Genomic DNA, 25,611 nt, shown 5'->3' on the forward strand with positions numbered 1-25,611 from the left:
ATTAAAGAGGTCATCCTTAATGGACTGGCCGACACCAACATCCTGAGGGATAGGGAGCACGGGTTTGTTGCAAGTAGGTCTTGCTTGACCAATCTAATTTCCTTTTATGACCAGGTGACCTCTCACCTGGACAAGGGAGAAGAGATTGATGTCATGTATCTTGACTTCAGAAAAGCCTTCTATCTCGTATCCCATGATCACCTCTTGGTGAAACTGGCCAGTTGTGGCCTTGGGTCCACCATGATCTGCTGGCTGGGAAATTGGCTCTGTGGTCGGACCCAGAGACTGGTAATTGACGGAAGTCAATCATCATGGTGCCCTGTGACCAGTGGCTCTGTCCTTGGACCCATATTGTTCAACATCTTCATTAATGATGTGGCCACTGGAGTCAGAAGCGGACTGGCCAAGTTCGCCGATGACACCAAACTTTGGGGCAAAGCATCCACACCTGAAAACAGGAGGGCGATCCAGGCTGACCTGGACAGCCTCAGAAAATGGGTGGATGAGAACCTGATGGTGTTTAACACTGAAAAATGCAAGGCCTTGGGAGGAAAAACGTGCTGCATCCTTATAGGCTTGGCAGTGCCACGCTGGCTAGTACTACGGAAGAAAGAGACTTGGGGGTCATCATTGACCACAAGATGAACATGAGCCTGCAATGCGATGCTCCGGCTAGTAAAGTGAGCAAAATGCTGGCTCACATCCATAGATGCTTCTCAAACAAATCCCGGGACGTCATTCTTCCCTTGTACTCGGCCTTGGTGAGGCCGCAGCTGGAGTACTGTGTCCAGTTTTGGGCCCCGCAATTCAAAAAGGATGTGGAGAAGCTTGAGAGAGTCCAGAGAAGAGCCATGCGCATGATCAGAGGTCAGGAAAACACCTTACGATGACAGGCCAAGATCTATGAGGCTCTTTAGCCTGGAAAAGCGCAGGCTCAGGGGTGATCTGATGGCCACCTATAAGTTTATCAGGGGTGACCATCAGTATCTGGGAGAACGTTTGTTCACCAGAGCGCCCCAAGGGATGACGAGGTCGAACGGTTAAACCATTTCAGGCCGGACATAAGGAAGAATTTCTTCACTGTCTGAGCCTGAAAGGTCTGAAATAGCCTGCCACCTGAGGTGGTTCAAGCACCTACTTTGACCGCCTTCGAGAGAAATTTGGATGCTTATCTTGCTGGGATCCTATCACCCCAGCTGACTTCCTGTCCCTGAGGCAGGGGGCTGGACTTGATCTTCCGAGGTCCCTTCCAGCCCTAATGTCTATGAAATCTATGAAATAGGTAAAAATTGACTGGTCTCATTTTAAAGAAAATTAAGCAAGTAGGAACTTAAGCTCAAATAACCCAAGAATTTTAGAAAAATTTCCCCAGCGTGATATAATTGGTTTCATTCGCTAACCACACAGTTCATACTTGTAATAGTATAAGAGTTAATGCTAGTGTTGACTACATTAGTTAGTTGTAAATGTTCACCATGTTCTGATAAAAAGTTTCTGTATTCAAAAATATTAGTCTTGTTTAATAAATTTGAAGTGATTATTTTGTTTAATTAAATTCAAGTTGCCACCTTAATGCAGCTTGATACAAATATGAGCAAAAGGTTAATCATCTATCAAATAAGAAATGTATATTTAATCATTTTATAGCATACTAAAATTAATGATGTCTAACAATCCAAATATGTTAAGCTATATATGTTTGCATACCTAGGAAGCATATGTCCAAAATCTACTGTAAAAGCTGTATTTAGTTGTAAATCAACATTTTAATTGTTATATCAACCGATGATAATACCCTTTTCTTTAGAAAACAACAACAAAAATGCAATGGGAAAATTGGTAAAAAATTATTATTTAAATTGGGCTTGCTGGTTTAAATCATTATTTAAAATCAACTTGGTTTAAATTAATCCACCCTGACCCTGAATTTATAATACAGAGTACAATACAAGTGCTACTCTGTATTCATAAAGATATCAGATCCAAAAAGGCAAGATAATAGGGCTGTGCGAGGCTTCAGGCAGAGCTTCAGATCCGGAGAAGCTTCCCACGCTCTGGGGTCCGAAGCAGCACGTCCGGGTCGAAACGACTCGGAGATCCGGCCATAGGGTATAATGGGGAAACAATAAAATATCTATAACTTTGTTCTTTTTTGTCCGATTTGGATGAAATGTTCAGAGGTAGTAGACTCTGCAAAGAGAGTTAAGCCCACAAAGTTTCAAGAAGATTGATGGAGGGATTTGGGGGAAACTGCACCCCAAATTCCTGAAAGCAAAACTCATATCACGTCTAGGAGTTACAACGTAGGGGGGTGAAAACTGCAGGGGTGGTAGCCTATGCTGAGGCCACAAAGCTTGCCAAGTTTCAAGAAGAGCAGTGCAGGGGTTTGAGGGAACTGCACCCCAAATTCTTGGGGCGTGGGAGACACTACTGCAGGCCTGGCTGATAAGCTACTGTGTTACCAGTTACCAATCAATCATGATTCACTCAGGGACCAGCTCAATACACAGGACCTAGCTAATGTAGCCAGTTAATTGCCATCAATTAACACCTACAAAACCAGACTAAGGAGAGGAAAGAACGAATACAATCAACTGCCCCAAGACAGACACAATCAGTCCCACAAGCACCCATGGCACGAGTTTTGCCCGTCAGCAGCTAGGGGCGCAGGGCCCCAGAACCCCTGCACCGATCTCCTCGACAGCTGGCAGGCGTCGTGGCCTCAACAGGGGCCACCATCCCTGCAGCTGTCACCCCGCTGCGCCTTAACACGCGCAGTGTCACCCATGTCACGAGTTTTGCTTGTCCACAGCTTGAGGAGCAGTTCCCCCAAACCCCTGCACTTATATCCTTGAAACTTGGCAGGCCTTGTGGCCTCAGTAAGAGCTACCAGCCCTGCAGTTTTGACCCCTCTGTGGTGTAACACATAGATGTGACAGGAGTTTTGCTTTCAAGAATTTGGGGTACAGTTCCCCCAAAACCCCTGCACCGATCTTCTTGAAACTTGGCAGGCTCTGTGGCATCACCAGGGGCCACCAACCCTGCAGTTTTCAACCCCTGTGGTGTAACACACAGCCGTGACATGAGTTTGGCTTTCAAGAATTTGGGGTAAAGTTCCCCCCACACTGTTGCACCGATCTTCTTGAAACCTGTCAGGTTTCATACTCTCCATAGAGGCTACCATCCCTGCATGTTTCATCCAAATCAGACAAAAAGCAACAACGTTATAGATATTTCATTGATTTCCCATTATACCCTATGGCCGGGTCTCCGAGGCAGCTCCGAAGCTTCGGAGCTGCTTCGGCCGGATCAAGGTGGAAACCCCCTCTGGAGCTCCAGATTGGATCGCTGCCATTCAAAGTGGCTGGATCTGAAGCTGGATCGGATCACTGCCAACTCACACAGGCCTACAAGATAACACAGGAAGGGGGAGAAGGGAAAGGAACAGAACAGAAACAGAGAGAGTGCATTTAAAAAAACAGCCACAAGAAAGACGTGACTTCCTTTTCTTTCAGGTGAATTCCAGCAATTCTGGGAAACATGCAGAAAGAAACCATGGCTGAGCATGGGAGATAGCAAAAACCAGAGCTCGGCATGGGAGATAGCAGTATGACAGAGTTTCTAAGTATTGTTGATAAGCACTGATATTTTTCACATACAAAGGCATGCCCTTTACTGAATTCACTTTTTAAAAGGTCATGCGATCAGAGATACCAATATGCTTTTAAAGTTACTGCACTAATTAACACACACACACACACACACACACTCTCTCTCTCTCTCTCTCTCTCTTAGGAAAATACTCATTTTGTCTACACACGGCCAAAGGGAAGAGCCATGTGATGAATCCATCAGTTCTGAGAATGTGATTCAGCCTTCAAAAATACTGCCTGAAGAGGGGCACTTCTTACTCAGTAATCTGTCCTGCCCAGGGTCAGAATCACTGGTCTCCCTCACAAACCTCAGGCCTTTCCAGCTTGCAGCACATCAGCGTATACTGAGTTTTAAGCCAGTGTAAACTCCTGTGGGTACACACCGATTGATGAAGAATGGATTAATTCAATGGAACTGAAACATTATTTGTTTAAACTAGAAGAGAGGCTCCACAAGACTTCCTTTGGATTTTGAGTACAGTTCTCTCCTGAGGAGAAGGTTTATAGTCTTACTTCCAAAAGCTCTGCAGAGGTAATATCTCTGGGAGCAGGAGCTCGGTTCTGTTCTGGCTTGTGCATGGCTGACAGAATTGTTAAGTTCTCACAGGGTCCATTTGCATCCACATTTAACCCTGTTGGGTCTTACTGAAGAGCATGTGACTGCTCAAGTGCTCCAAAGGTACAGTTCAAGCCCTGCTCTGGCCTAGTGCCAAATGCAGTTCCCAGCAGTAATGGGCACCTGGTCCTTTAGGACGGGGAGTCAAAGGCAGCTGGATGTGATGCCAGTCACACCATTTTTTTATGTGCTATTGGCTAAGAAACAGTATGCCTTAACCACATTGGGCCAGGAGGTTTAAGTGGATCTTTGTTAGAGTTCAGTCACCAACATATACATTCTCCTACCTCCTTATGGCTTCCCACACTTTGATGCCATCATCCCGGTAAAAGTAATAGGGAATATCCTCCTTGCTATCCATCCCTCTGGCTTTGATTGCCTCTGGGAAGCAGAGAGAATTGTAGGTAAGGTCCTTCATTGCTCGCTGGACCATTTGCACGTGTCCACCTCCTCCTGTGGCATTCGCCTGAGATATGGAAAACAGGAGTATTAAATGAAGGAGGCTGCTATGATCTCACAATCTGGCTTTCCAGATCCCCAGCTGAAGGTATGCCAGCAGACCACCACCCACATTGTTCTAAAAGAATCCAGTATTTCTGCACAAATAGTTTTGAAATAACCAAATCAAGTGACACTGGGCACCTGGTTTTGGATCTTCACACCCCCATTTTAAGGATTACCTTGTTTTTCCTAGATTGATTGTTCCCCATTTATGCATTCTCCTAATAGTATGTTACATGTGCATCATGACAAGGATCCCAGAGCACTAACTCTTCTTAGGAGTTTAACACAGTCACTTCTGAGGTAGAACTTGTTAGCTGCTTAACAGTGTATAGTAAAGCTACAACAATGTTTAGGATAGAGGTGAAGAAGGATACTGCATCACATTCTGAAGTGGTTTAGACAAGAAGCATGCAATTACCCAGGACTGGGATTGGGATCAAGGCAAGTGGATTAGAATTTCTTTTCCTATGAAATATGGTATCAAATCTTCTGTACAAAGAAGTAGTAAGGCTTCTGCTTGTCCATGACAAGCTGTTTACTTTGTGAGATGTGATATTAATACAGCTCACAGTAGAAAGGCTCTTTGCTGATAACAGCAACAGAACCAGCATTCATCAACATAAAGCTGTAGATCTTCCGTTCACTGCAACCAAAGGAAGCAGTGGTCGAGGTCTATGCATTGGATTGGTGGCCCACAGAAATTTATCTTGCTTTCATCACCCCCTTTTAGGAGGGTATCTAATGATACTTGGCTTATTTCCTTTTGTTATCAGAAACTGTGCTTCTCAGCCACGATCCTATCCTAATGCAAATAACACTTCAAAAATCCAGTAAAGCATTCTTTTAAGTAATGTTTGGGCACATAATTAACAAAGCAATGTTATTATGCATCAGACATACAAGAACTGTAAGAAAAATGTCCTAAGGGATCAAGTGATTAGGAGCCTAAGAGGCAGACAAGGTTCTTTGGGTAAATGTGATGTCTTTTATTAGATAAATTTAGATGTAGTTTTTCTAATAACAGGTATCACAATTACCCAAAGAATCTTGTCTGTCAATGTCCTTAGACCAACACGGCTATACCCAACACCCTAGGAGCCTAAGATTAATTTTTCAAGTGACTTAAAACAAGTAGAACGTTGGTTCCCAAGTAATTCAGCCACTTTGGAAAATGTTACCCTATAACCTTGTAAATATACAATATATCAAATGGTTGGCTCTATATACAAAAGGACATACATGACAATTGTAAAGATATACGCAAATGCACTTGTATATTATATAAACTGTGAATGCTCATTTCATAAAATCCAGGCAATTAATTGCATATTTGGTATTTGGCTACTACTGGTTTCCACCAGTTCTGAATTGGCGACTTAGAGATGAAAGGCTTCATGCTGCCTGCATAGGGCAGGCACACATAAGTTTCATGTACTTAGAATACTTTGGCAGAACAAACGAAAAAAACAAAACAGTGCAAGACCCACAAAATTCCCAGAGTAATATGAAGAACAAGGAGGAGATGCAAAACAGATGTATATGCCTCACCTTGTCAAAGAGACCACATTCACAGATGAGCTGCTCCCTGGCTTTGGTGTTGATAGCTATGGTGAACCGCATATGGGGCACCAGGAGCTGGGCAACAGAAGAACAATGAGAAAGGAGTTCAGTTGGAGTCACCTTCTCTAACTTAACCTATTGGCAAATGGGTGTGAAGTTTAAAGACCTAAAAGTGGTCACCCTGACACCACAACACCTTGCCATGCAACCCAGTGTATTATCAATAGAACTGGTATGTCTTCACCTGGTTCTTCAGAACATGAGTGCTCACAGAAAACAGAAAACTGGCTTAAAAGCTGCAAACCTCTGTATAAACTGGCTCACAGCATCTAAGCCAGCTCCCCTTAAACCAAAGAGATTCCCTCTAATGCCCACGTTCATGTTCTTTCTTTATAGATTTCATAGACATTAGGGCTGGAAGGGACCTCGGAAGATCATCGAGTCCAGCCCCCTGCCCAAAGGGCAGGAAGTCAGCTGGGGTCATAGGATCCCAGCAAGATAAAGCAAGAACTTACCTTGAAGAAGGGATGCACAGAAGGCAGTTGCCGGAACATGGCTATGCTGAATACTTCACAAACTAAGTGTGTCCTCAGGAGATGAGTCACAGTCTGATGCACATGGAAATCAGAAGAGCGAACCCAAATTTTGGCCATTAACCAGTCATATGTAGAATCTGAAGGGAAGAATATGGGATTGTCTGGTCCTGAAGCCTGACTGAGCTGAAAAGGTTAAAAAATACTTTTTTAATATACTACCCACAACAATATACAGAGGCCCTTTAGAGGCTCAGGCAACAAACCTACCTGGATTGCAATGGGGACAATTTTATTCTCCAGGTTTTTGTAAAGCAAGCAGATGGGTGCAGTCAAGTACTGTATTGTGCATGGGTCTGTTTTATTGGCATCAATTCCACTGAGCACTTCATAGTCCACTATGAAAACATTACCTTGCTGCAGAAAGTGAAAAGGAAGCAACATGTTTTGACACAGAGTGGAAAGGAAGGAAACCAGAAAACGAACACAACAAGCCAGTGATCTATCTAGTCCAGGATATAGACTTTGTCAGTCTCCAATTTTAGAGGAAGGTGCAAGATCCCACCCCCTCACCCCCAGTATAGTCCATGATAGGGTAAGTTTCTTCTAACCTCCTCAGCTAGAAGTTGGTTTATGCCCTGCAATAGTGAATTGGAAGATGAGCTCTTAGCTATATTGTGCCTTATATAGATGGACTATGTAAGCAGAAGCAACTGGTTTGAATCTGCAGAAATTAATATTGGCCACTTCTACACATTCATGAATGCATCATAGTTACTGCGCATTAAGTTTGGTGCTTGTATAATCAAGTACTAAATCAATATACAGTAACTGGTGCTACTGAACAGTAGCACACACCTGTTTAGTGATGATACTGCACAGTAGCCTAATAATACTGCACAGTAGCATATTAGCACTGTTTTATGCTGTGACATGCTACTGAGCAATATTATTTGACTATTGTGCATTTAGCATCTCATGTAGATATGCCCACTGAGTGTTTTAGCAAAAGAGTTACCAGCCTTTCAAGAACTTCCATCATGATGTTGTGACACAAATTTCTTCACGTCATACCATTGGTCAAGCAGAGACAACCTTCCTTCAAGAGTGAAAGTTAGAGCCTATCCACCTTCAATACTTTGCCACTAGGGCTCATCTCTGCTGATTTGGCAATGTGAAGGGGAGTAAAACCCCACAGAGTAGGAATGGAGTTTGGCTGACCTGGCCCACTCAATCCTTTGCCCTTAGAGTGCTCTTTTTTTTTTTTTTTTTTTTGCAATAGTGATATTTGTCTAATAGAAGTTGGATTCGGATCAACCTAAAATACAAATGCTGAAATTTCTGCTAAGTGAAAAAAAAATCCATCCAAGTAAGTTAATGTTACCTTTACAAATGATGTGAGAAAAAGTAACCAAAGTTCTGCTCAGGGCTAAAACAGGCATAACATTTACTCTAGTTAAAAAAATAAAAAAAAAAGTTGAAGATAAAGGGTAACTTTACCAAATCTGGGGGAGAATTTACCCTTGAAGAATCAAGGGAAAACCCATCCACTCTGAGCCAGCTAAAATGACTATTTCTTGCTACCCTTTTGCCTTACAAAGAGATGCCATCATAGCTGCCAACCCTGTGAGCTACCCTCAGGTACCTGCATATTTATCCATTTCTGATGTCAGTATAATTTACACTGGAATATAAACTGACGTAAATTACAGCAGATATCTACATATCTGTCTATGCTCTTAGATATAGTACAATGATTGGAGCATTATGACTATGAAAAGAGAAAGAACAAGCCCAAAATCATTCAAGGCTGCACCTTTATTTCCTCTTCCAGAGTCAGGTTTCTCTCCAGGCTACATTCTACCATTTCTGTGGTAACTGGAAACTTTTTGGGTATCTCTGTACATTTCTTGATCATTACAGGATTGCAACCATTCAGGAACTGGTATCCAAACATAAAGTCTTCTTTCCAGTGCTGCATCACATATTCTGAAAAAGAAACAAAATGACAGCACTCTATAGGATGGGAGTTTGCGTGCACGGCCATCTCAATGAGTGAATAAGAAAGTCAGAATGTGCGGGGGGGAGGGGTTCAGTATCCTTTTCTTTTTTTTACAGCCTTGTGCAGTAGGGATTTAAAATTTTCTCTTACATGGATAATACGTTCATAACTTTCTTTCTAAGTTGTTGCAAATGTATTATTAAACAACAACTGTATTCCTGCACTGAGAAGCCAATATTTCAGGAGCGGTGAAGCAATTTTTAGGTACAGAAAGTCTGCCAAAGATTCAGGGAACTTTTTGGATGAAGGTGGTTTATAAGGTACTTTGAGGAAGCAATCTCATTATATGCAGCAAAACATTGTAAGCAGTTTTAACAGTTCTGCATGCTCTGTGTGGCATTGTTTAAGGTATTAAGGAGATAATTAAATGTGAAAACGAATAATATCCATTAGTGGAGATTCTGGATTTACACTTAGATCAGATAAACACAACTAACAAAATATTACATTTAGTTACTTTTTGACTTCGCTGTTTCATTTGTGTAGCTTTATGTGTTTCCCACCATTACACTGTGTTGCTGATTTTATAATGTCACTTTGCCATTTCAGTCTATGACATCTGAAATAGGCAAATGCATTATCACATTTCAATACGTTTAATCTCAGTGAAAATCGAGTAGATGCCTTATAGCAGAAAAAAAGAAAAACCCTGCTTTCCAGTAGTTCCTATTTTCAGCCAGGTCAGAACTTTTTTAATGAAAGCTGCTGCTTTCTTCCCTATCTCAAAGCAGGAAGACAAGAGGCATATGGAAATATAGTGCTAAATGAAAAGTACTTTATCATCAGACCATAATTACACTGTAACACAATTAAAAGGTTAGGGATTTCTGTGAATTCATATTTGCACTATATTTGCAAAGTACACGATGGGTAAGGTAGCTGTTCCTGAAGTCTATGCTGAGTGTGTCAACATTGCTCATCCTTGGGCAGAAACCATGGGATTGCAAAAGGAAAAGTAAACTGAACTGATCTTTTATTAGCTGCAATTCTGCCAACCCTGATGCGTAAACAGGTGAATAGTCACACTGATTTGGAAGTGATGTCTGAAGTTAAGAATTTGCAACTGTCTGCATTAAATGGAGCCCTATTTACCAGGACAGAAATGTTATCAGTTAAGTTAGAATGGCTTACATCTGCAATTCATCTAATTGCACTTTGAAGAAATACTCTCATTACATGTATCAAATTATTGTAATCAGTTTTAACAGCTCTGCATGTCCCATGGGCCATTGTTTCAAGTCTTAAGAGATCAAGAGGTACTTCTATTCTTGTTAAATCCCTCTAGGTCCAACTAAAAATGTTATAGATTCAAGGAACTGATATTTATTAAAAAGTCTTATCTAGCACATAAAGGAGATTAGAAGAACACCATCAGTTTCTCTGAATACCCTTTATATACAACTGTTTCAAGTAACAGCTAAGTTTGCTGTAATTAATTAAAATGGATTAGAGAAAAAAGGGTTCTGCATTGGTTCTGTCAGCTCTTTGTATAGAATCACTTTGTACTGGAACATGGGCCTGCCTGGCTCACTGAATTTACTCCTCTGTTATCACAGGCATCACATCAAACAGTCCCTATTTAATGAGGGTTGTTTCTCTTCTATGGTTGGAGCAGGTTCCTGAGCTTATGTAGATTTCTCACGCAGCAGAAAAGGGAGAGAAGTTTTTAAAAAGAGATGACTATATTTGTGAAACCACAAACATTGGTTGTGAGTAGATGTAGTAAATGAAACTAATTTTCAGTTATTTTTGGAAACCAAGTAGTTTCTGGGTAATTTCTACATACGTAGGTCAGAATTGCTTAGGAGCTCAAGGCTAGCCATTTCCACTCCACCCAGTAATTAGATGGTGAATGAATGATTAGTTATTCTATGAAGCAAACGTGACCAGATAAACCTACCAGAGATTGTATTGCTGATTCGGACAAAGATCTTCTCAAAATCTGCAAAGTCACTCCAGGATGATTGGAACATGTGCATGAAACGATTGACATATAGATTCTCCATCCTGTAGAAAAAAACAAAGTGCTAAAAAAAGGAAATCATATTTTGCTTTCTCAGCAGCTCCTCTAAACACTTCACCCCCTCCCACCAATAATAAACTTCCTGTGGTAAAATGTGTGAGATTATCCACACAATAGATTGCACCTTTGCACAGTGCACCAGAAGGGGTATGGATGGATGATCAAGTTCTGTCCCCAGTACCACGTTAGATAGTCCTACACAAACTTTCCAAGCTCCATTCTGTCAAGATGTCCTTGGGGTAAAAATGTTGTAAGAACTAGGAATTACTATTAAAAACACTTGTGTTGGGAGTATTTTGGGGCTCCAGTCATTGCTAGCGTGAGGGAGCACTGGTAGAACTAACAAAAACACCCTCTTGAAGAGAAGATTTAATTTATGCAAGATAGTTATATGGTCCCATTCCCACAGTATCAGAGGACTGCAGAGCTCTTAATGCATTTAAATATCCTTTCACCATCCAAAGTAGATGGGGAGTGTTGTTAGCCTCATTCTACAGGAGGAAAATGGAGGCAAATGGAGGTTAAGTGACCTGTCTAAGGTCACACTGGAAGCTTGTATTAGAACAAAGGCATGAATCAGGTTCCCTAAGTCTTATCCCTCTGTGTTAAGCCAGCCTTCTCGTCTTAGAACCTGGGCCAGACTCATCTCCATGTCAGCGATGCAAGGTTCCCCGCAGTGCTCTGGCAATGACCTTGAGGCATTGGGTGCAGGGAACCTATTATGGTTGAGAAGCAGTTCACTCAAGCAAATTCAGTACTTGACTTCCCAGATGCGACTCCCAAGCAGGACGCTGATTGTAGGAGTAGATTTTTATGTAGTGTCCAGCTGTCTTCTGGGGAATTACATTTACATGACAATCACACTCATTCTTCATAAGTACGTACAGCATCTAAACTTTGCATGTCTGGGCCCAGGGTGATCATTGGAGGAGCCCAAATGGATCTTGCCCCCTCCCAGATCACACAGCAGATCATTATGTATTTTTCTGCTAGCCATTTCTTTCCTGTATTATTACTTTCCCCTCCCAAACCACACATTTCTCACTTTCACCTGCCTGTTGCACTTGCAGACCAAGAGCACCCCCATACAGGGACTGTCTCCAGGTATTAGGGCTGTGGGAAGCTTCGGGTGGTGATTCAGGTCGGAGGAGATTTGGCCTGATTCAGTCTCCAGATCGAATCAGGGGACCATTTAAAAGGTCCAAATCGATTCAAAGCTCTCTGAATCTTCGGAAAAGATTCGAAGAGCTTCGATGATTTGGACAGTTCCTCGTGGCTGCAGCATGGAGCTGCAGCCGGACTTGGATCTGGTAAGTCGGAGTGGGGGAGAGAGGCTGGGACCATGGGGGAACCCCTAACAGGCTCCAAACCCCGCCCACTCCCCCAGCCCCCCCATGGCTGCCCTGACTGCCCCAGCTCCCAGTGCTTTACAAAAAAGCCCAACTTACCGGGTGCTGCCAAGCAGAGGGGGGCAATTTCTGCTGCCCCCCACTGCCCCATGCTGGATGGGGGACTCTGTCATGAGCCCTCCAACCCCTACCTCGCTCCCCCAGCCCCACCATGTCTGCCCACCCACCTCAGCTCCAGCCCTTAAAAAAAAACAAAACAAAACAAAAAAACGAACCACTGCTCCTGCAGCAGTCTCGGAGCTTTGGGGGGCTCATGCACAGTGCCCCACATGGTGCAGAGAAGTGGGTTCAGTGGGGATCGCCCCCCCCCACCAGCAGGACTGGTGAATCTGGGGGTTTTCTAGGTTTTTTTGGAGGGGGTTGTTAAAGGGTTGGAGTCATGGCAGGTGGGGCAGCCATGGGAGGGCTGGGGGGGGCAATGGGCAGTCGGAGGGCTCATGGAAGATCCCCACACACAGCACAGGGCAGTTGGGGGCAGTGGGGATCGCCTCCCCACATTGGCAGGAAGGGTGAGTTTAGGGCTTTCCCCCTCCCCGCCCCCCTTAAAGGGCTGGAGCCGCAGCAGGCGGTGCAGCCGTGGAGGACCTGGGACAGTGGCGGGGGGGGCGGTCAGGGCATTCATGCAGAGCCCCCCCATGCAGCGTGGTGCAGTGGGGGGCAGCGGGCATCACCCCCTCCCCCAGCTGCACCTGCTGAGTTGGGGCTTTTTTTTTTCCAAAGTGCCAGGAGTAGGGGTGGGTGGGGCAGCCATTGCCAGGCTGGGGGAGCGGGTAGAAGATAGGCCTGGCTGATTCAGAGATTCAGCAGCCACCAAATCTCCGAATCAGATTTGGCCATATCGAATTGGGACAGTAATTCGAATCACCGAATCAAATCACTGTCCCCCAAATCATCCGAATCCGAAGCAAATACTAGCCACTTCGCACAGGCCTACCAGGTATATCTACACTGCCTCTGTGCCCTGGGTAGGAGTGTTTCCATGAAGCATGCCCAGTTCCAGGCACTTCAACTCCTTAAAATGTGGGCAGGTAGCCTCTTTTGAGTAGTACTGAGCATGCACCCAACACTATTGGGTGCATGCAACACTATTGCACTCTCTGTGTCCAGCATGCTTATTGGTGCTTGCTCAAGGCTTCTCTGATGGGGCTGCATTGCCTTATCTGTGGGATCTGGTACACGCAGGGCCGGAATGAGAGGGCAGGCTGTGCCCCTTGGTAGTGGTCCCAGGTATGGCACAGAGGCAGTGTAGAAACGCCCTTTGTCAGGAGTTTATAAAACACCTAGCACAAAGGGCCTCTGGCCAGAAGTTCTAGGATGGTGCTAGAGTAATAGGAATATTTAGCACTTTGTTTTGCCTCCATCTAGAACGGGCATTTGCAATGGTTGGAAGAAGAACACTGGGCTCAGTGGATCACAAGTCTTAATCTGGTGTGAGAAATCCTAGATTGCTACATACCACTTTAAAATGCTTATGAGAATAACCCCCAAACCTAGCACCAGACAAATCTGAGCCCTGAGTAAGACAGGGATGAATCCAGGGAGAATGTAGTTGATCTTTTACTAGTCAAACTATCTTTTCTTTTGCAATTTTGCTGTATGTTAGCCATTCCTGCTAATGTCTCCACCATTTCACAGCAGTGCAGACAGTTTTTAGCTCTAGCTAAAAATCTTAACTTGGGTGTAGTATTATTAACTCAGGTGTAGCATCACTGACAGGGAAGTGTTGGAGACACTTTCAAAACACACAGGAAGGCTAGATTTTGTTTTATGAATCTGAATAAGAGATGCACATTTAACTGTAATGAATACAGGATTAATGATACAATATCTTTTGGCTATTTTTTTGCCTAGTTTGTTGTGAATTTTAGAACTGTATACTCTAGCAAATTAGTGCACATTCCAATATTTATATATGTTTTTGCTTTGATCTTAAACTGCCTTATATACTGCTAGCCCCCTAGCATATTAATAAAGCTTCTAGTTTCTATTTAAATTAAAAAAAATGTGTGTTGTGTTATGTGGTGATATGCCACGTCATCTTCACCCCCCTTTTCAAAATCCTAGATCTGCCTATGGGAGAGAGGACGGGATAATGTTGGGGGTGAAATCTCTGAGAGCTTTACTGAAATATCCAATAACATATACAGGAAGGTCAATGGTCAAACCAGACCAGGGCCAGACTGGTAAACTGCATTAATGACCAGATAAATAAAAAGTGGGATATGAAAACATAGTGTTATGGATGAGGATGAGACAGAATGGGGAGATAATCAGGACTTTGGAGCTTTTCACTATATTCAGTAAGTGGCTGAATATACTTTGATATTCCACTACATTTAACTGGAAACTCAGAAACTAAATAATCTGAATAAAGACTAAGAGACTGTCCGGACTTGGAGTCAAAATTGTCTGAGTTCTAATTCCACTGTGGACAGAAATTTCTCTAGTCTGGGTCAAGTTATTCACCTCCCTGTACCTCAACCTATGCTCCTCTATGGGGATAATACTTGCCCATCTCACGTGAGTGTGACTAGCTGTTAGTAAAGCACTGCTTAGAGGCAAACCTCAAATATTACTAAAAATCCAGAGAGACTGGAATAGATTCAAATGAGAAAGGGGATTTGCCTGGGCACTCCTGGTTTGCTGAGTTAATGTTTGCAGATAACACTAAGAGGAAAGGGGTAAGTAGTGGTCAAGAAAGAGCTGAGAAGTCAACAGGAACATATGAAGCAAAATCTTGCAGGAAAGAGCTAGGGGTATCAGTGAGTAATCCTTTGCAAGAGGGCCCTAGAATATGGGGGCAACAATAAAAGGTGCTTGGTGGTACCAAGAGGGGAATTCTTCGTGAATCTAGGGAGAACTGACCCTAAGCCAGACAGATATGAAATGCTTCATTTGTTGTAAGATCAGTAGCAACTTCAGGAACAAGTACAGACATTACACATTTACTGGTATAAGCAATCAGAAATTGGTCTATACCCGTAACAGACCAGAAGTTCAACGCACAGAATAAAAAATAGTTTAAAAATGATGGAACCCAGCCTAAGATTTGCCAACCTCCCACCAAAAGGTGAATGTGTGTTTTGTTCACTACCAATATAAACTACACCGTGTGCAGAAAACCACATAACTTAACTTAACCACATAAATCACACACTGATTCTGCCTCTGGCTTTTTTAAGGTCTGCACCTAGCCCAGATGAAGCAGCAAGTAGTATATAGCAATGTAGTATAGTGTGCTATGGAGTAAGGCTAGTACACTCAGAAAGATATCTAATCATTGTCTTCAGAGACCAAGAAGTATCATAGGGAAGAACATTTTCTGAGCATCAAGAATGGAAAATGTGCCAGATAATAGGAAGGGGTGCTTCCCCAGAAGTTCATCAGATGGAAAAGTTTTAAGAAAAAGCAAGAGGGAAAGCAGAAATACAAATAAAACAATGAACACTTGCTTGGCTCTGAATTACTGCTCGGGATTTATCTGTGTAATGAGAAGCCAGACAAGCTAGCCTTGTGTGAGAGAACTGCCAGCAGGTGCTTGGGCTCACCAATTCTCTGGGACTGAATTCAAGCAAATCATGATACACTGAACTCATCATGGCCATTCCCCTTCTGAGCCTATGGTGCTTATGTGACTGTTACCTCAATCAAATCAAACAAGAGACTTAAGATCTACTCAACTCCACATATACTGGATCTCAGACTAGCTGTTGCTTTAGCACAGTGAGAGTCATGCATGAAAGCATGTCTAGCTGCTCAAAAGTCAACTCTGAAGAAAGGAAACCACAATGCTTCCTTCTCTTTTATCAATTCTGTAAAAGACTCAGAATGAAATCATTCTCCATTCAGCAATTCAGGCATTTCATAGGAACCTTGCCACACACCGGAAAGAAAAGCAAGGTAGAGACAGCAAAATGCATGCTATCTGTACTTCTATGCCATTGGCCCAGCATAGCCATACACTCTAGGCATCTGCAACAGCAAGTCTAGGGTAAGGATTCGGGCTCTCCAAACACTCTAGATGAACCTTATCCCAATAAAGTGAGCTCAAGGAAACAGATTACTGTCAGTATAGGCCAAAAGTGACCAACCCAGGGCACACATACCACAAGTGGCATGGGCAGCTTCTGTGCAACATGCAAGCCCCAGACACCCAGTAAAGGGAGATGCTGGAACGGAGGCAGAAGGGTTTGAGCCTCTGGCCAGGCAGAATGGAGCAGGAGGAAGTGTCAACTGTCACTACCAAGAGCCAGGTTAACCCCTCCCTGGCCACTGACAAATTAAAAGGGCTTGGGATCCTCCATCCCAATATAAAAGTGTGCTGGTTACAGGGCCAGGAAAGGATTGGCAGTGACTTTCCCTCTTGCAGCATCTTCCCACCCTACTCCACTCCACCTTGTATGACTCAAGGCTCATGCCCCCCTGCCTCCATTCCAGCGTGCTAGGGAGCTAATTCTATCGAGCTTGGCTCTGGAGGCAAGCATCAGAGCAACACTCAGGAAGGGTTGGGGGGGGTTTAACTTGTGGCACACCTAGCAAAACAGGTTGACTACCACTCAAGCAGGCACCCTCCCACTGTATTCTCCTGCATTTGAGTTCACTTCTAAATGTCCCAAGCAATGAGGAATACATCACAACCCTTCTCCACAAGTTTGTACATCTCCACTTGGTTCAGGTTCACTCCCATTATTCCCAGTTGTACCTTAACAGTCTATCTCCAACTCTGTGAGCTCATCATCACCACCACACCCAGCAGGAACACTGACCCCATGGGGTTTCTACTTCTGGGCACCATTTAATTCCAAAGGTAAAACCCTAGCCTTCAAACATTGTGGTTTATTTCTTATATGAAAATATAAGATAACTGGTAAATACATAAATGAAGGCCACTACATTTATCTCAGCTGTAATCTGAACAAATTTTTTGTCTCAATTAATTTTTTAACGTTTCCAAGAGCCCCAAGAACACATGCGCTTTGGAGTAGTTCCTCACCCCTTCATGCCAGGAAGGAAGCCCTGCCCTGCCACCCAGTTGCTTTTCTTCAGAAGAGCTGTTATAACACATTACTTCTTGAGAATGTCCACCAGAATGCTAAAATAAGTTTTGGGTTCCTATCAAGTGAATATCCTGTGAATATTGTCACTGACACCCCCCACCCCCCCAATTCAAATGCTCTGCACATATCTTTTGCAAGACTTTAAATATCATGTGGCAAACACCGCCACTGGCTATCACATGTGGATGCTTGTGTTATAACGCCAAAGGCTCTGAAATGGGGCTCCTTAGGGTTGGGAAGCTGGATCCACATGCCTACAGCTGCTGGGAAAATATAGTGTCCTTCTTCATGAACACCCTAGAATGACTCACTGCTATTAGGATACAGCTTCTTCACTTATAATAATAGATGCATGTATTTGTTTTAAAACCCCTTGTTTAATGCAAAGTCTGCTTCCATTATGAGAAGCAGTTCCTAGAAGGGAAAAAAAAGGGCAGGGAGGGATTAGAAGGGCTGAATGGGATGGACACTCAAAAAACCTATGGAAATTTTCTTCCACAAATTATGCAATGGAAGTTTTATCTCCTTTTTGGTGGTGAAGGCCAAGCGTGAATTGCCATTAGTCATGGTTGTTACACCATCAAGAATTTTCAACCAGAGCCTGGGATGTGGCATCCTTTCCCCAATTAGACTCTAGGACAGGTTTACCCCAAACAATGTCCATCATCCCCAATCTGTCTCACTCCCCATTCATGCTGTTAAAAAGATCCATAGATTCTTCAGAGCAAACCAAAAGGACTATGTTTCATGAAAGAAACAGCTGATATGAGCACTAATAAGTTAGCTAGAAATTCCATCAATCCACTTGCTTCATACTAGTCCTTTGCTATGATTTAGGTGTTCCACATGGCATGACCAGCATAGCCTGGGCCCAGCAGTCACTCTGTCTTCCAGATCCAAAGTTGGAATGATGCACATTTTGAAATTAAAAAAACATATTAATTTTTTTCACCATATTTTCTCCTGGTATTTGAATAATGTAGGACCACTTCATATATTGACATTGCAATGACAGTTCTCATTTTAAATTTTAAAAAGGAACCAAAAGCAAAGCATGACATTTTTCATTAGTTTCCCAATTAATTTTTTAACATTTCCAAGAGCCCCAAGAACACGTACGCTTTGGAGTAGTTCAAAATGAAGTCAACTCCTTTCTCGTTGTCAAACTGGATGTCACGAGGCAAATCACTGTGAGAATGGGCATCAATGCTTAAGGGGAAGCCAGGATGCCATTCCTTCCACCTGGGCAGAGAAGTTAAAAAGAAAAGGAGTCATGGTAACAACATAAATAAACTGTACAGTTCTGTCTACTTCTGTGAATTGTATGACTCAGTACCATGGACAATGCTTGCAGCAGATTGGCTGGGGTAATGATAGTGACTTTTGTAATAATTCCTTCCACTGAAAGATGCCAAAGAGTTTTATAAGCACACTGTGGGTCTCTTTCCTCCCTACCCTGTATAGTGACTTACACCTGTGCTACAAGACGTTAGCAGTCCCAATTTATAGAATCCTATATCTGCCACACACAAAGGTAAATGACTACACAAGATCAAGACTGTGGGATCAGCCCGGCCTGGCCTCCACGGGAGTTTGTTCATTGCCACAGCTGGGACCTGGGCAGAGCAAGTGGCTGGCAGCACTGGGCTCCCCACTGCTACCAGCTCTGCCCCTCCAAGCCCCCGTCGCAGCCTCTGTGTGTGTGTGTGTGTGTGTGTGTGTGTGTGTGTGTGTGTGTGTGCGCGTGTGTGCGCGCGCACACCCCTTGCCCCAGATTTCCATACCTCCATCCCAGATTTTTTTTTTTTTTTTTTTTTACTTTTCCTTTTTGTAAGTTTTGATGATTACCAAAAGAAATATTTTTCCATTGGTCTGTGACTGCCTGGTGAAATCATTGTTTATCGATGTCTATCACTAACAATCAAATCCTGCCAAGCCTAGGTATAAGGCTCATTGACTCAACCCTAAAATGCAGCCATGACTGAGAAGATCAGCTGTGATTTGGTTAACATGCAACACTTTATTAAATCATAGTTACAAATTTTACAAATAAGGAAACATAAAATGGGTTAGTAACATGTCCCAGGCTCTGCATTGAAATAAGTACATAGAAGCCCCTGACTTCCAATCTAATGTTCAGTGTACTAAATAGCATTGCTTCTCCAGAAGAAAGATGAATAGAAGCATACCCAGCTAGAACCAGGGTTATCATTTAGTGGGGTGCAACCTACCTGGGATGCCAGGGCAACCCTGCCTCCTGTCTTCACAAAAAGACACACAGAATTTTTAACAGCTGAAAGTACTCAGGCCTTCCAGAGGAAAGTGGACTTAAGTTAACAACCCTAGAGAAACAGCACTCCCTTAGCAATTCAGCCTCAGCCAAAGAGCAGTGTTTCCTAATGGCAATGGGATATGTTTTTTGTCTTCCACAAAGCTTGATTTGTGGTACCAGTGTGACTATTTTAAATTTCAACATGAAAACAGACAATTTCTGAAATACAAGAAGAATTTTAAAAGATTTTGCCAGACTCTATTGTTTATTCTCAGTTGTGTTACATCTGCTGTTTCTACTTCCAAAAGGTAAACAGTCATTTTCTTAGAATTCTAAAGGGATCTATATTTGCATCTCCTTTGCATATGTAAATCAGCTCTTCTGCATCACTCGCCTATTAGTCTGTCCCTTTAGCTTCTCTTTGTGGTTGGTTTACCATCATTTTTAAGGAAGTCTCTGTCTGATTAAATAACATCTAGGACCTGAGTTTGGAACATTAATCTATCAGTTATAAAAAGTCACTCTCACCCTTACGCTCATGGCAAAGGATTTTGATGTGGAAGGGACACATCATTCTTCCAGTTTACCAAATGAAGACAGAATCCTAAAAGGGATTGGACAAAAAAACGGGGGAGAGGGGTGGAAATTTTCTCTACTCCTTCTGGGTGAAATTCAGCTCTGTGCTGAAGGTCAAACAAAGACTACACCACTGAATTCCTCCAGCCATGGTATTCATAGTGGCACTGAGGCCCCCAATGCACATTACACTTAAAATGTGATTGACTGGTTAATCACATTTTAGTAGTGACCTGGACACATATTTACTCAATAATGGTATGATAGAACCAAGAATAAAAAACGAAGTTATTACACAAAATATGTGCAATAATTTTGTCACTGGTTCCTATCACAACTTTAATTGAATATATGGCTAGTGGTCCCAGCCTCCAGGGAACACTCGCAAATGCTCCAGAGGCTGGGAGCACTGGTCAGCTGATCAGGGGTCCCAACTGGGGGAGTGGAGCTCCCCTGGATGGGAATTCAAACTGATGAAGTGATCGAAGCTCTCAGCCACCAGGGTGCATCATGCGCTCCTGTGGCTGAGTTTCATCAGCTGACAGGGCCCCCAGCCGCAGGTGCAAAGATTGCCTGGACGGTCCCCCTGTACCAGCAGTATGGCATGATGGGATCTGATGCTCAATCCCACAATCATGCCTCCTGCCATTCATGTGTGGCATGGCAGCTATCAGTAGTTTAACAAACCTCTCAGAGGACTGGCTGGTAGGAGTTATTCACATTGTCAAGATTCAGCTACTCACCAGATGTGGAGTCAAGATCGAATTTTCAGGACAATTTGGCAAGGACCATGGGGTTTGTTTTGCCTTCCTCTATAGGACTGGGCATATAGGGCATGTGCATTAACATGCATTAGTTAACGTGCATTAAATCTAGTACCTCCATTGTGAGGTACTAGGAAAAAGCACATTAGCCTGTCTTAATGTAGCTTGTAGGGAGGCAGTTACACGGGCCAAAGCTACCATGGAGCTGAGGATGGCATCCCAAGTAAAGGATAACAAGAAATTGTTTTTTAGATATATAGGGAGTAAAAGGAAGGCCCAGGGTGGAATAGGACCCCTACTAAATGAGCAGAAGCAATTGGTGACAGACAGGGGGGACAAGGCTGAACTCCTCAATGAGTTCTTTGCCTCTGTATTCCTAAGTGAGGGGCAAGACAAGTTTCTCACTGGGACTGTAGAGAGGCAGCAGCAAGGCGCCAGACTGCCATGCGTAGACCCTGAGATGGTGCAGAGTCACTTGGAGGAACTGGATGCGTTTAAGTTGGCAGGCCCGGATGAGCTCCATCCGAGAGTACTGAAGGCACTGGCCGACATCATTGCACAGCCACTGGTGGGAATATTTGAACACTTGTGGCACACGGGCCAGGTCCCGGAGGACTGGAAAAGGGCCAATGTGGTCCCCATTTTCAAGAAGGGGAGGAAGGAGGACCCGGGCAACTATAGGCCAGTCAGTCTCACCTCCATCCTTGGCAAAGTCTTTGAAAAAATTATCAAGGCTCACATTTGCGAGAGCCTGGCAGGACAAATTATGCTAAGGGGAAACCAGCATGGGTTCGTAGCAGGTAGATCATGCCTGACTAATCTAGTCTCTTTTTATGACCAGGTTACAAAACATCTGGACACAGGAGTAGGGGTTGACGTCGTTTACTTAGACTTCAGGAAGGCCTTCGATATGGTATCCCACCCCATACTGGTGAACAAGTTAAGAGGCTGTGACTTGGATGACTACACAGTCCAGTGGGTGGCGAATTGGCTAGAGGGTCGCACCCAGAGAGTCGTAGTGGATGGGTTGGTATCGACCTGGAAGGGCGTGGGTAGTGGGGTCCCACAGGGCTCGGTCCTTGGACCGATACTCTTCAATGTCTTCATCAGCGACTTGGACGAGGGAGTGAAGTGTACTCTGTCCAAGTTTGCGGATGACACAAAACTGTGGGGAGAGGTGGACACGCTGGAGAGCAGGGAACAACTACAAGCAGACCTGGACAGGTTGGACAAATAGGCAGAAAACAACAGAATGCAATTCAACAAGGAGAAATGCAAAGTGCTGCACCTAGAGAGGAAAAATGCATACCTACTGCCTGGGAAATTACCTGCTTGGTGGAATGGAAGCGGAAAGGGATCTTGGAGTCCTAGTGGACTCCAAGATGAACATGAGTCGGCAGTGTGACGAAGCCATCAGAAAAGCTAATGGCACTTTATCGTGCATCAGCAGATGCATGACGAACAGGTCCAAGGAGATGATACTTCCCCTCTATCAGGCGCTGGTCAGACCACAGTTGGAGTACTGCGTGCAGTTTTGGGCTCCACACTTCAAGAGGGATGTGGATAACCTGGAGAGGGTCCAGAGAAGGGCCACTTGTATGGTTAAGGGCTTGCAGGCCAAGCCCTATGAGGAGAGACTGGGGCACCTGGACCTCTTCAGCCTCTGCAAGAGAAGGTTGAGAGGTGACCTTGTGGCTGCCTATAAGTTCATCACGGGGGCACAGAAGAGAATTGGTGAGGTTTTATTCACCAAGGCACCCCCCGGGGTTACAAGAAATAATGGCCACAAGCTAGCAGAGAGCAGATTTAGACTGGACATTAGGAAGAACTTCTTCACAGTTAGTGGCCAAGGTCTGGAATGGGCTCCCAAGGGAGGTGGTGCTCTCCCCTACCCTGGGGGTCTTCAAGAGGAGGTTAGATAGGCATCTAGCTGGGGTCATCTAAACCCAGCACTGTTTCCTGCCATGCAGGGGGTCGGACTCAATGATTTATTGAGGTCCCTTCCGACCCTAGCATCTATGAATCTATGAATCGATGAATGTGCATTAACTAAAGAACACAGTTTTTAAGGGATGCTTAATGCATATTAACCTATTTTAGGGCTCATTAGCTAAATAGCACAGTTTTAATGACACTTTAATGCGCATTAAATAGGCTAATGCACATTAAAGCATACATGTAGATGCTCCCATACTGTTTAAAATATTTGAGCATACTTTACTTAACAAATTCCATTTCGCTGCACGGTTCCATGGCACTGAGTTCCCTTGGCCTCTCCTGCTCTCTTCTTATGGTACATTGTAGTTTACTAAAGCTCGGGGTTTTTGTTTCTGAAGATCGTAAGCTTGTTGGGGTTAGGGGAAGGCTAGACAGAGCCTGGCTGTGCATGCAGGAGGGCTGGAATGAATGTTCCTGTGGAACCTTTTGGACTTGTCAATTACACAGTTACCTGCGATGACAGGAGACTGGCCTCAGTGACCTGAGCAATCTCTTCTGGCCCTACATACCTCTGTTCCTAAGAAAGGTCTTACCTGAGATTTAAATGGCAATGCTAGACTATGCTGACTCTCAGCACCAACAGTGGACTATACCTTTAATTAATCCAGCCTCAGCGAAAGTTGTGTACAGCCAACAGGAGAAAAAGATGAACAGGCCCAGTTCAGCAAAGTAAACACCATGATGCTGTCCTTCCCCTCTGCTCTAATCCTGACCTCCAGGGGAATACAGTTTTGCTTCAATGCTTGGCTTCACTGCCAAGACAGCCAGCTTGTGACAGTCACCTCCATGGTTTTGTGCCACAAGCACTCAGCTGCCAGAAAGGGAATGGGGCTTCTCTGGGTGCGCACACTGCAAAGCAGGGATGTGAAAAGATACTCACCGATACATTTTTTGACGGTCTTCAAGCTCTTTGCGTCTATGCTGTTTAAGGATCTGGATCTTGTCATCCCGGGGCAGCTTAGCTGTGAAATGAAGGAGAGGCACACTGTGATGTGAGATCTCTTCATTGCCCACACCTTCAGGTGGGCTGTTTCCAGCCCTAGAACTACACAAGATAGGAATGAACCATCCAGGCTGTCCAGTCCAGATTCTGTGACTGCAGGCAAGATAAGAAAGACTTTGTCCATACTGGCTTCTCTTGCACACCACAACCACAAAACTGTTTTGTGGTTGTGGTGTGCAAAAGAAGTCAGTATAGACAAATCTCTACAGTGTGCCACTGGGAGAGAGCTGGGGAGACAAAGGCATCAACAATGCCTTGACTACTGTAACAACAGGGTATTTGTCAGGCTAGCACATGGTCAGATGATCCTAAGAAGTGGACCATGCCCCAGGCTACCAGGGAAGAAAAAACAAAAACACCAATGGTCCAAACCATGCAGACCCCTGCAAGATTACAGTCAGTGAACACCAGCACACCCAAATCTATCTCCTACCTCCAGCCACAGTCAATGTATAAAGCTTTAGAGGAAGTGTGGGGTCAGTGAGAAGCTAAATAATTCATTCAAAGAGAAAAATATTCTTTTCTGCTGCAAGTGACAGAAGCCCTGAAGCACAGGTTTCCCAAGCACCTCCCACATATATTAGCAACTCAAACAGTGATCAAGTTTCCTTTTACTTCAGTCATGAAGATACCAAACATTCACAGACCTCATATCCCACGCTTTGATTACTATTCCAGGAGCGTGCCTGCCTTACTGTCCCTTCTATAAACTTACTAAGCCCCATATTAAAATAATTCAGTTTCCCTGTCTCCATTATTTTGTTCAGGAAACTATTACAGAACTCACTCCTTTATTGTTAGAAACTTTGTAATTACATTATAGTCTAAAACTTTTTGTGACCAGTTTTCACCCATTTAATTTTGTACCGATTTTGTCCTTTACTTCAAATAGCTCTTCTCTCTCCCTGATATCACCCCAAAATGTACTTACAGAAAGTAATCATATTCCCTCTCAACCTGCATTTTGCTAACAAACTAGTCTCTCTTAAGATAAATTAAGTTAAGATAAATATTCCATTCCTTTAATCATTATAAATTGCCCTTCTCTGCACCTGCTCCATTTTAAGCTCATCTTTTTAAATAAAGGTGACCTGAACTATGTACAGTATTCTAAATGAGGTCTAACCAGTGCCTTGCACAGAGATATGAATACTTCCCTGTCTCTGCTAAAAATATCCCACAGAATACACCTTAAATTTGCATTAGCCTTTTTCACATCTGTTTCACATTTGCAGCTCCCGGTCATCCCACACGTAACCAATGTATTCCGCCACTTCCAACCAGAGTGTAGCTTATAGCAAAAGTTCTTTGTATTAGTCCTTAAGTGGCTTTGCACTTCATACCATTACTTTTATCCCATTTCTATTATTCCATTCACAAGATTATCTATTTTTTCCTATATAATAATCTGTTCCTCCTCTGTATTGGCAGTATGTCCCAAATTTTGTCATCCACAAAGTCCATAAGGACACATCTAGTTCCTGAGCCAAGTTCTCTAGTGAAAGTAGTAAACAGAATAGATTCTAAGACCAGTCCCTAAAGTCACCTCTAATAACCTTTCTCTGATCAGGTAACTGTCCT

The 25,611-nt window shown here is 43.6% G+C and overlaps 1 protein-coding gene across 1 annotated transcript in view; it reads right to left on the bottom strand.

Moving 5' to 3' along the window:
- The window catches only part of ALOX5 (arachidonate 5-lipoxygenase), a 48,839-nt gene that overhangs the window by 10,302 nt on the left and 12,926 nt on the right, over nt 1-25,611 (bottom strand). Inside the window, exons 3-10 of the mRNA XM_006263694.4 lie at nt 23,908-23,989; nt 18,537-18,659; nt 10,829-10,935; nt 8,683-8,855; nt 7,137-7,283; nt 6,849-7,052; nt 6,322-6,408; nt 4,557-4,735 (exon numbers count right to left, since the gene is read on the bottom strand). Coding sequence (XP_006263756.1) covers nt 4,557-4,735; nt 6,322-6,408; nt 6,849-7,052; nt 7,137-7,283; nt 8,683-8,855; nt 10,829-10,935; nt 18,537-18,659; nt 23,908-23,989 — 1,102 coding nt within the window. The remainder of the gene's footprint in view (nt 1-4,556; nt 4,736-6,321; nt 6,409-6,848; nt 7,053-7,136; nt 7,284-8,682; nt 8,856-10,828; nt 10,936-18,536; nt 18,660-23,907; nt 23,990-25,611) is intronic.

This window comes from Alligator mississippiensis, chromosome 6 (assembly GCF_030867095.1).
Source record: "Alligator mississippiensis isolate rAllMis1 chromosome 6, rAllMis1, whole genome shotgun sequence".
NCBI classification, from domain to species: Eukaryota; Metazoa; Chordata; order Crocodylia; family Alligatoridae; genus Alligator; species Alligator mississippiensis.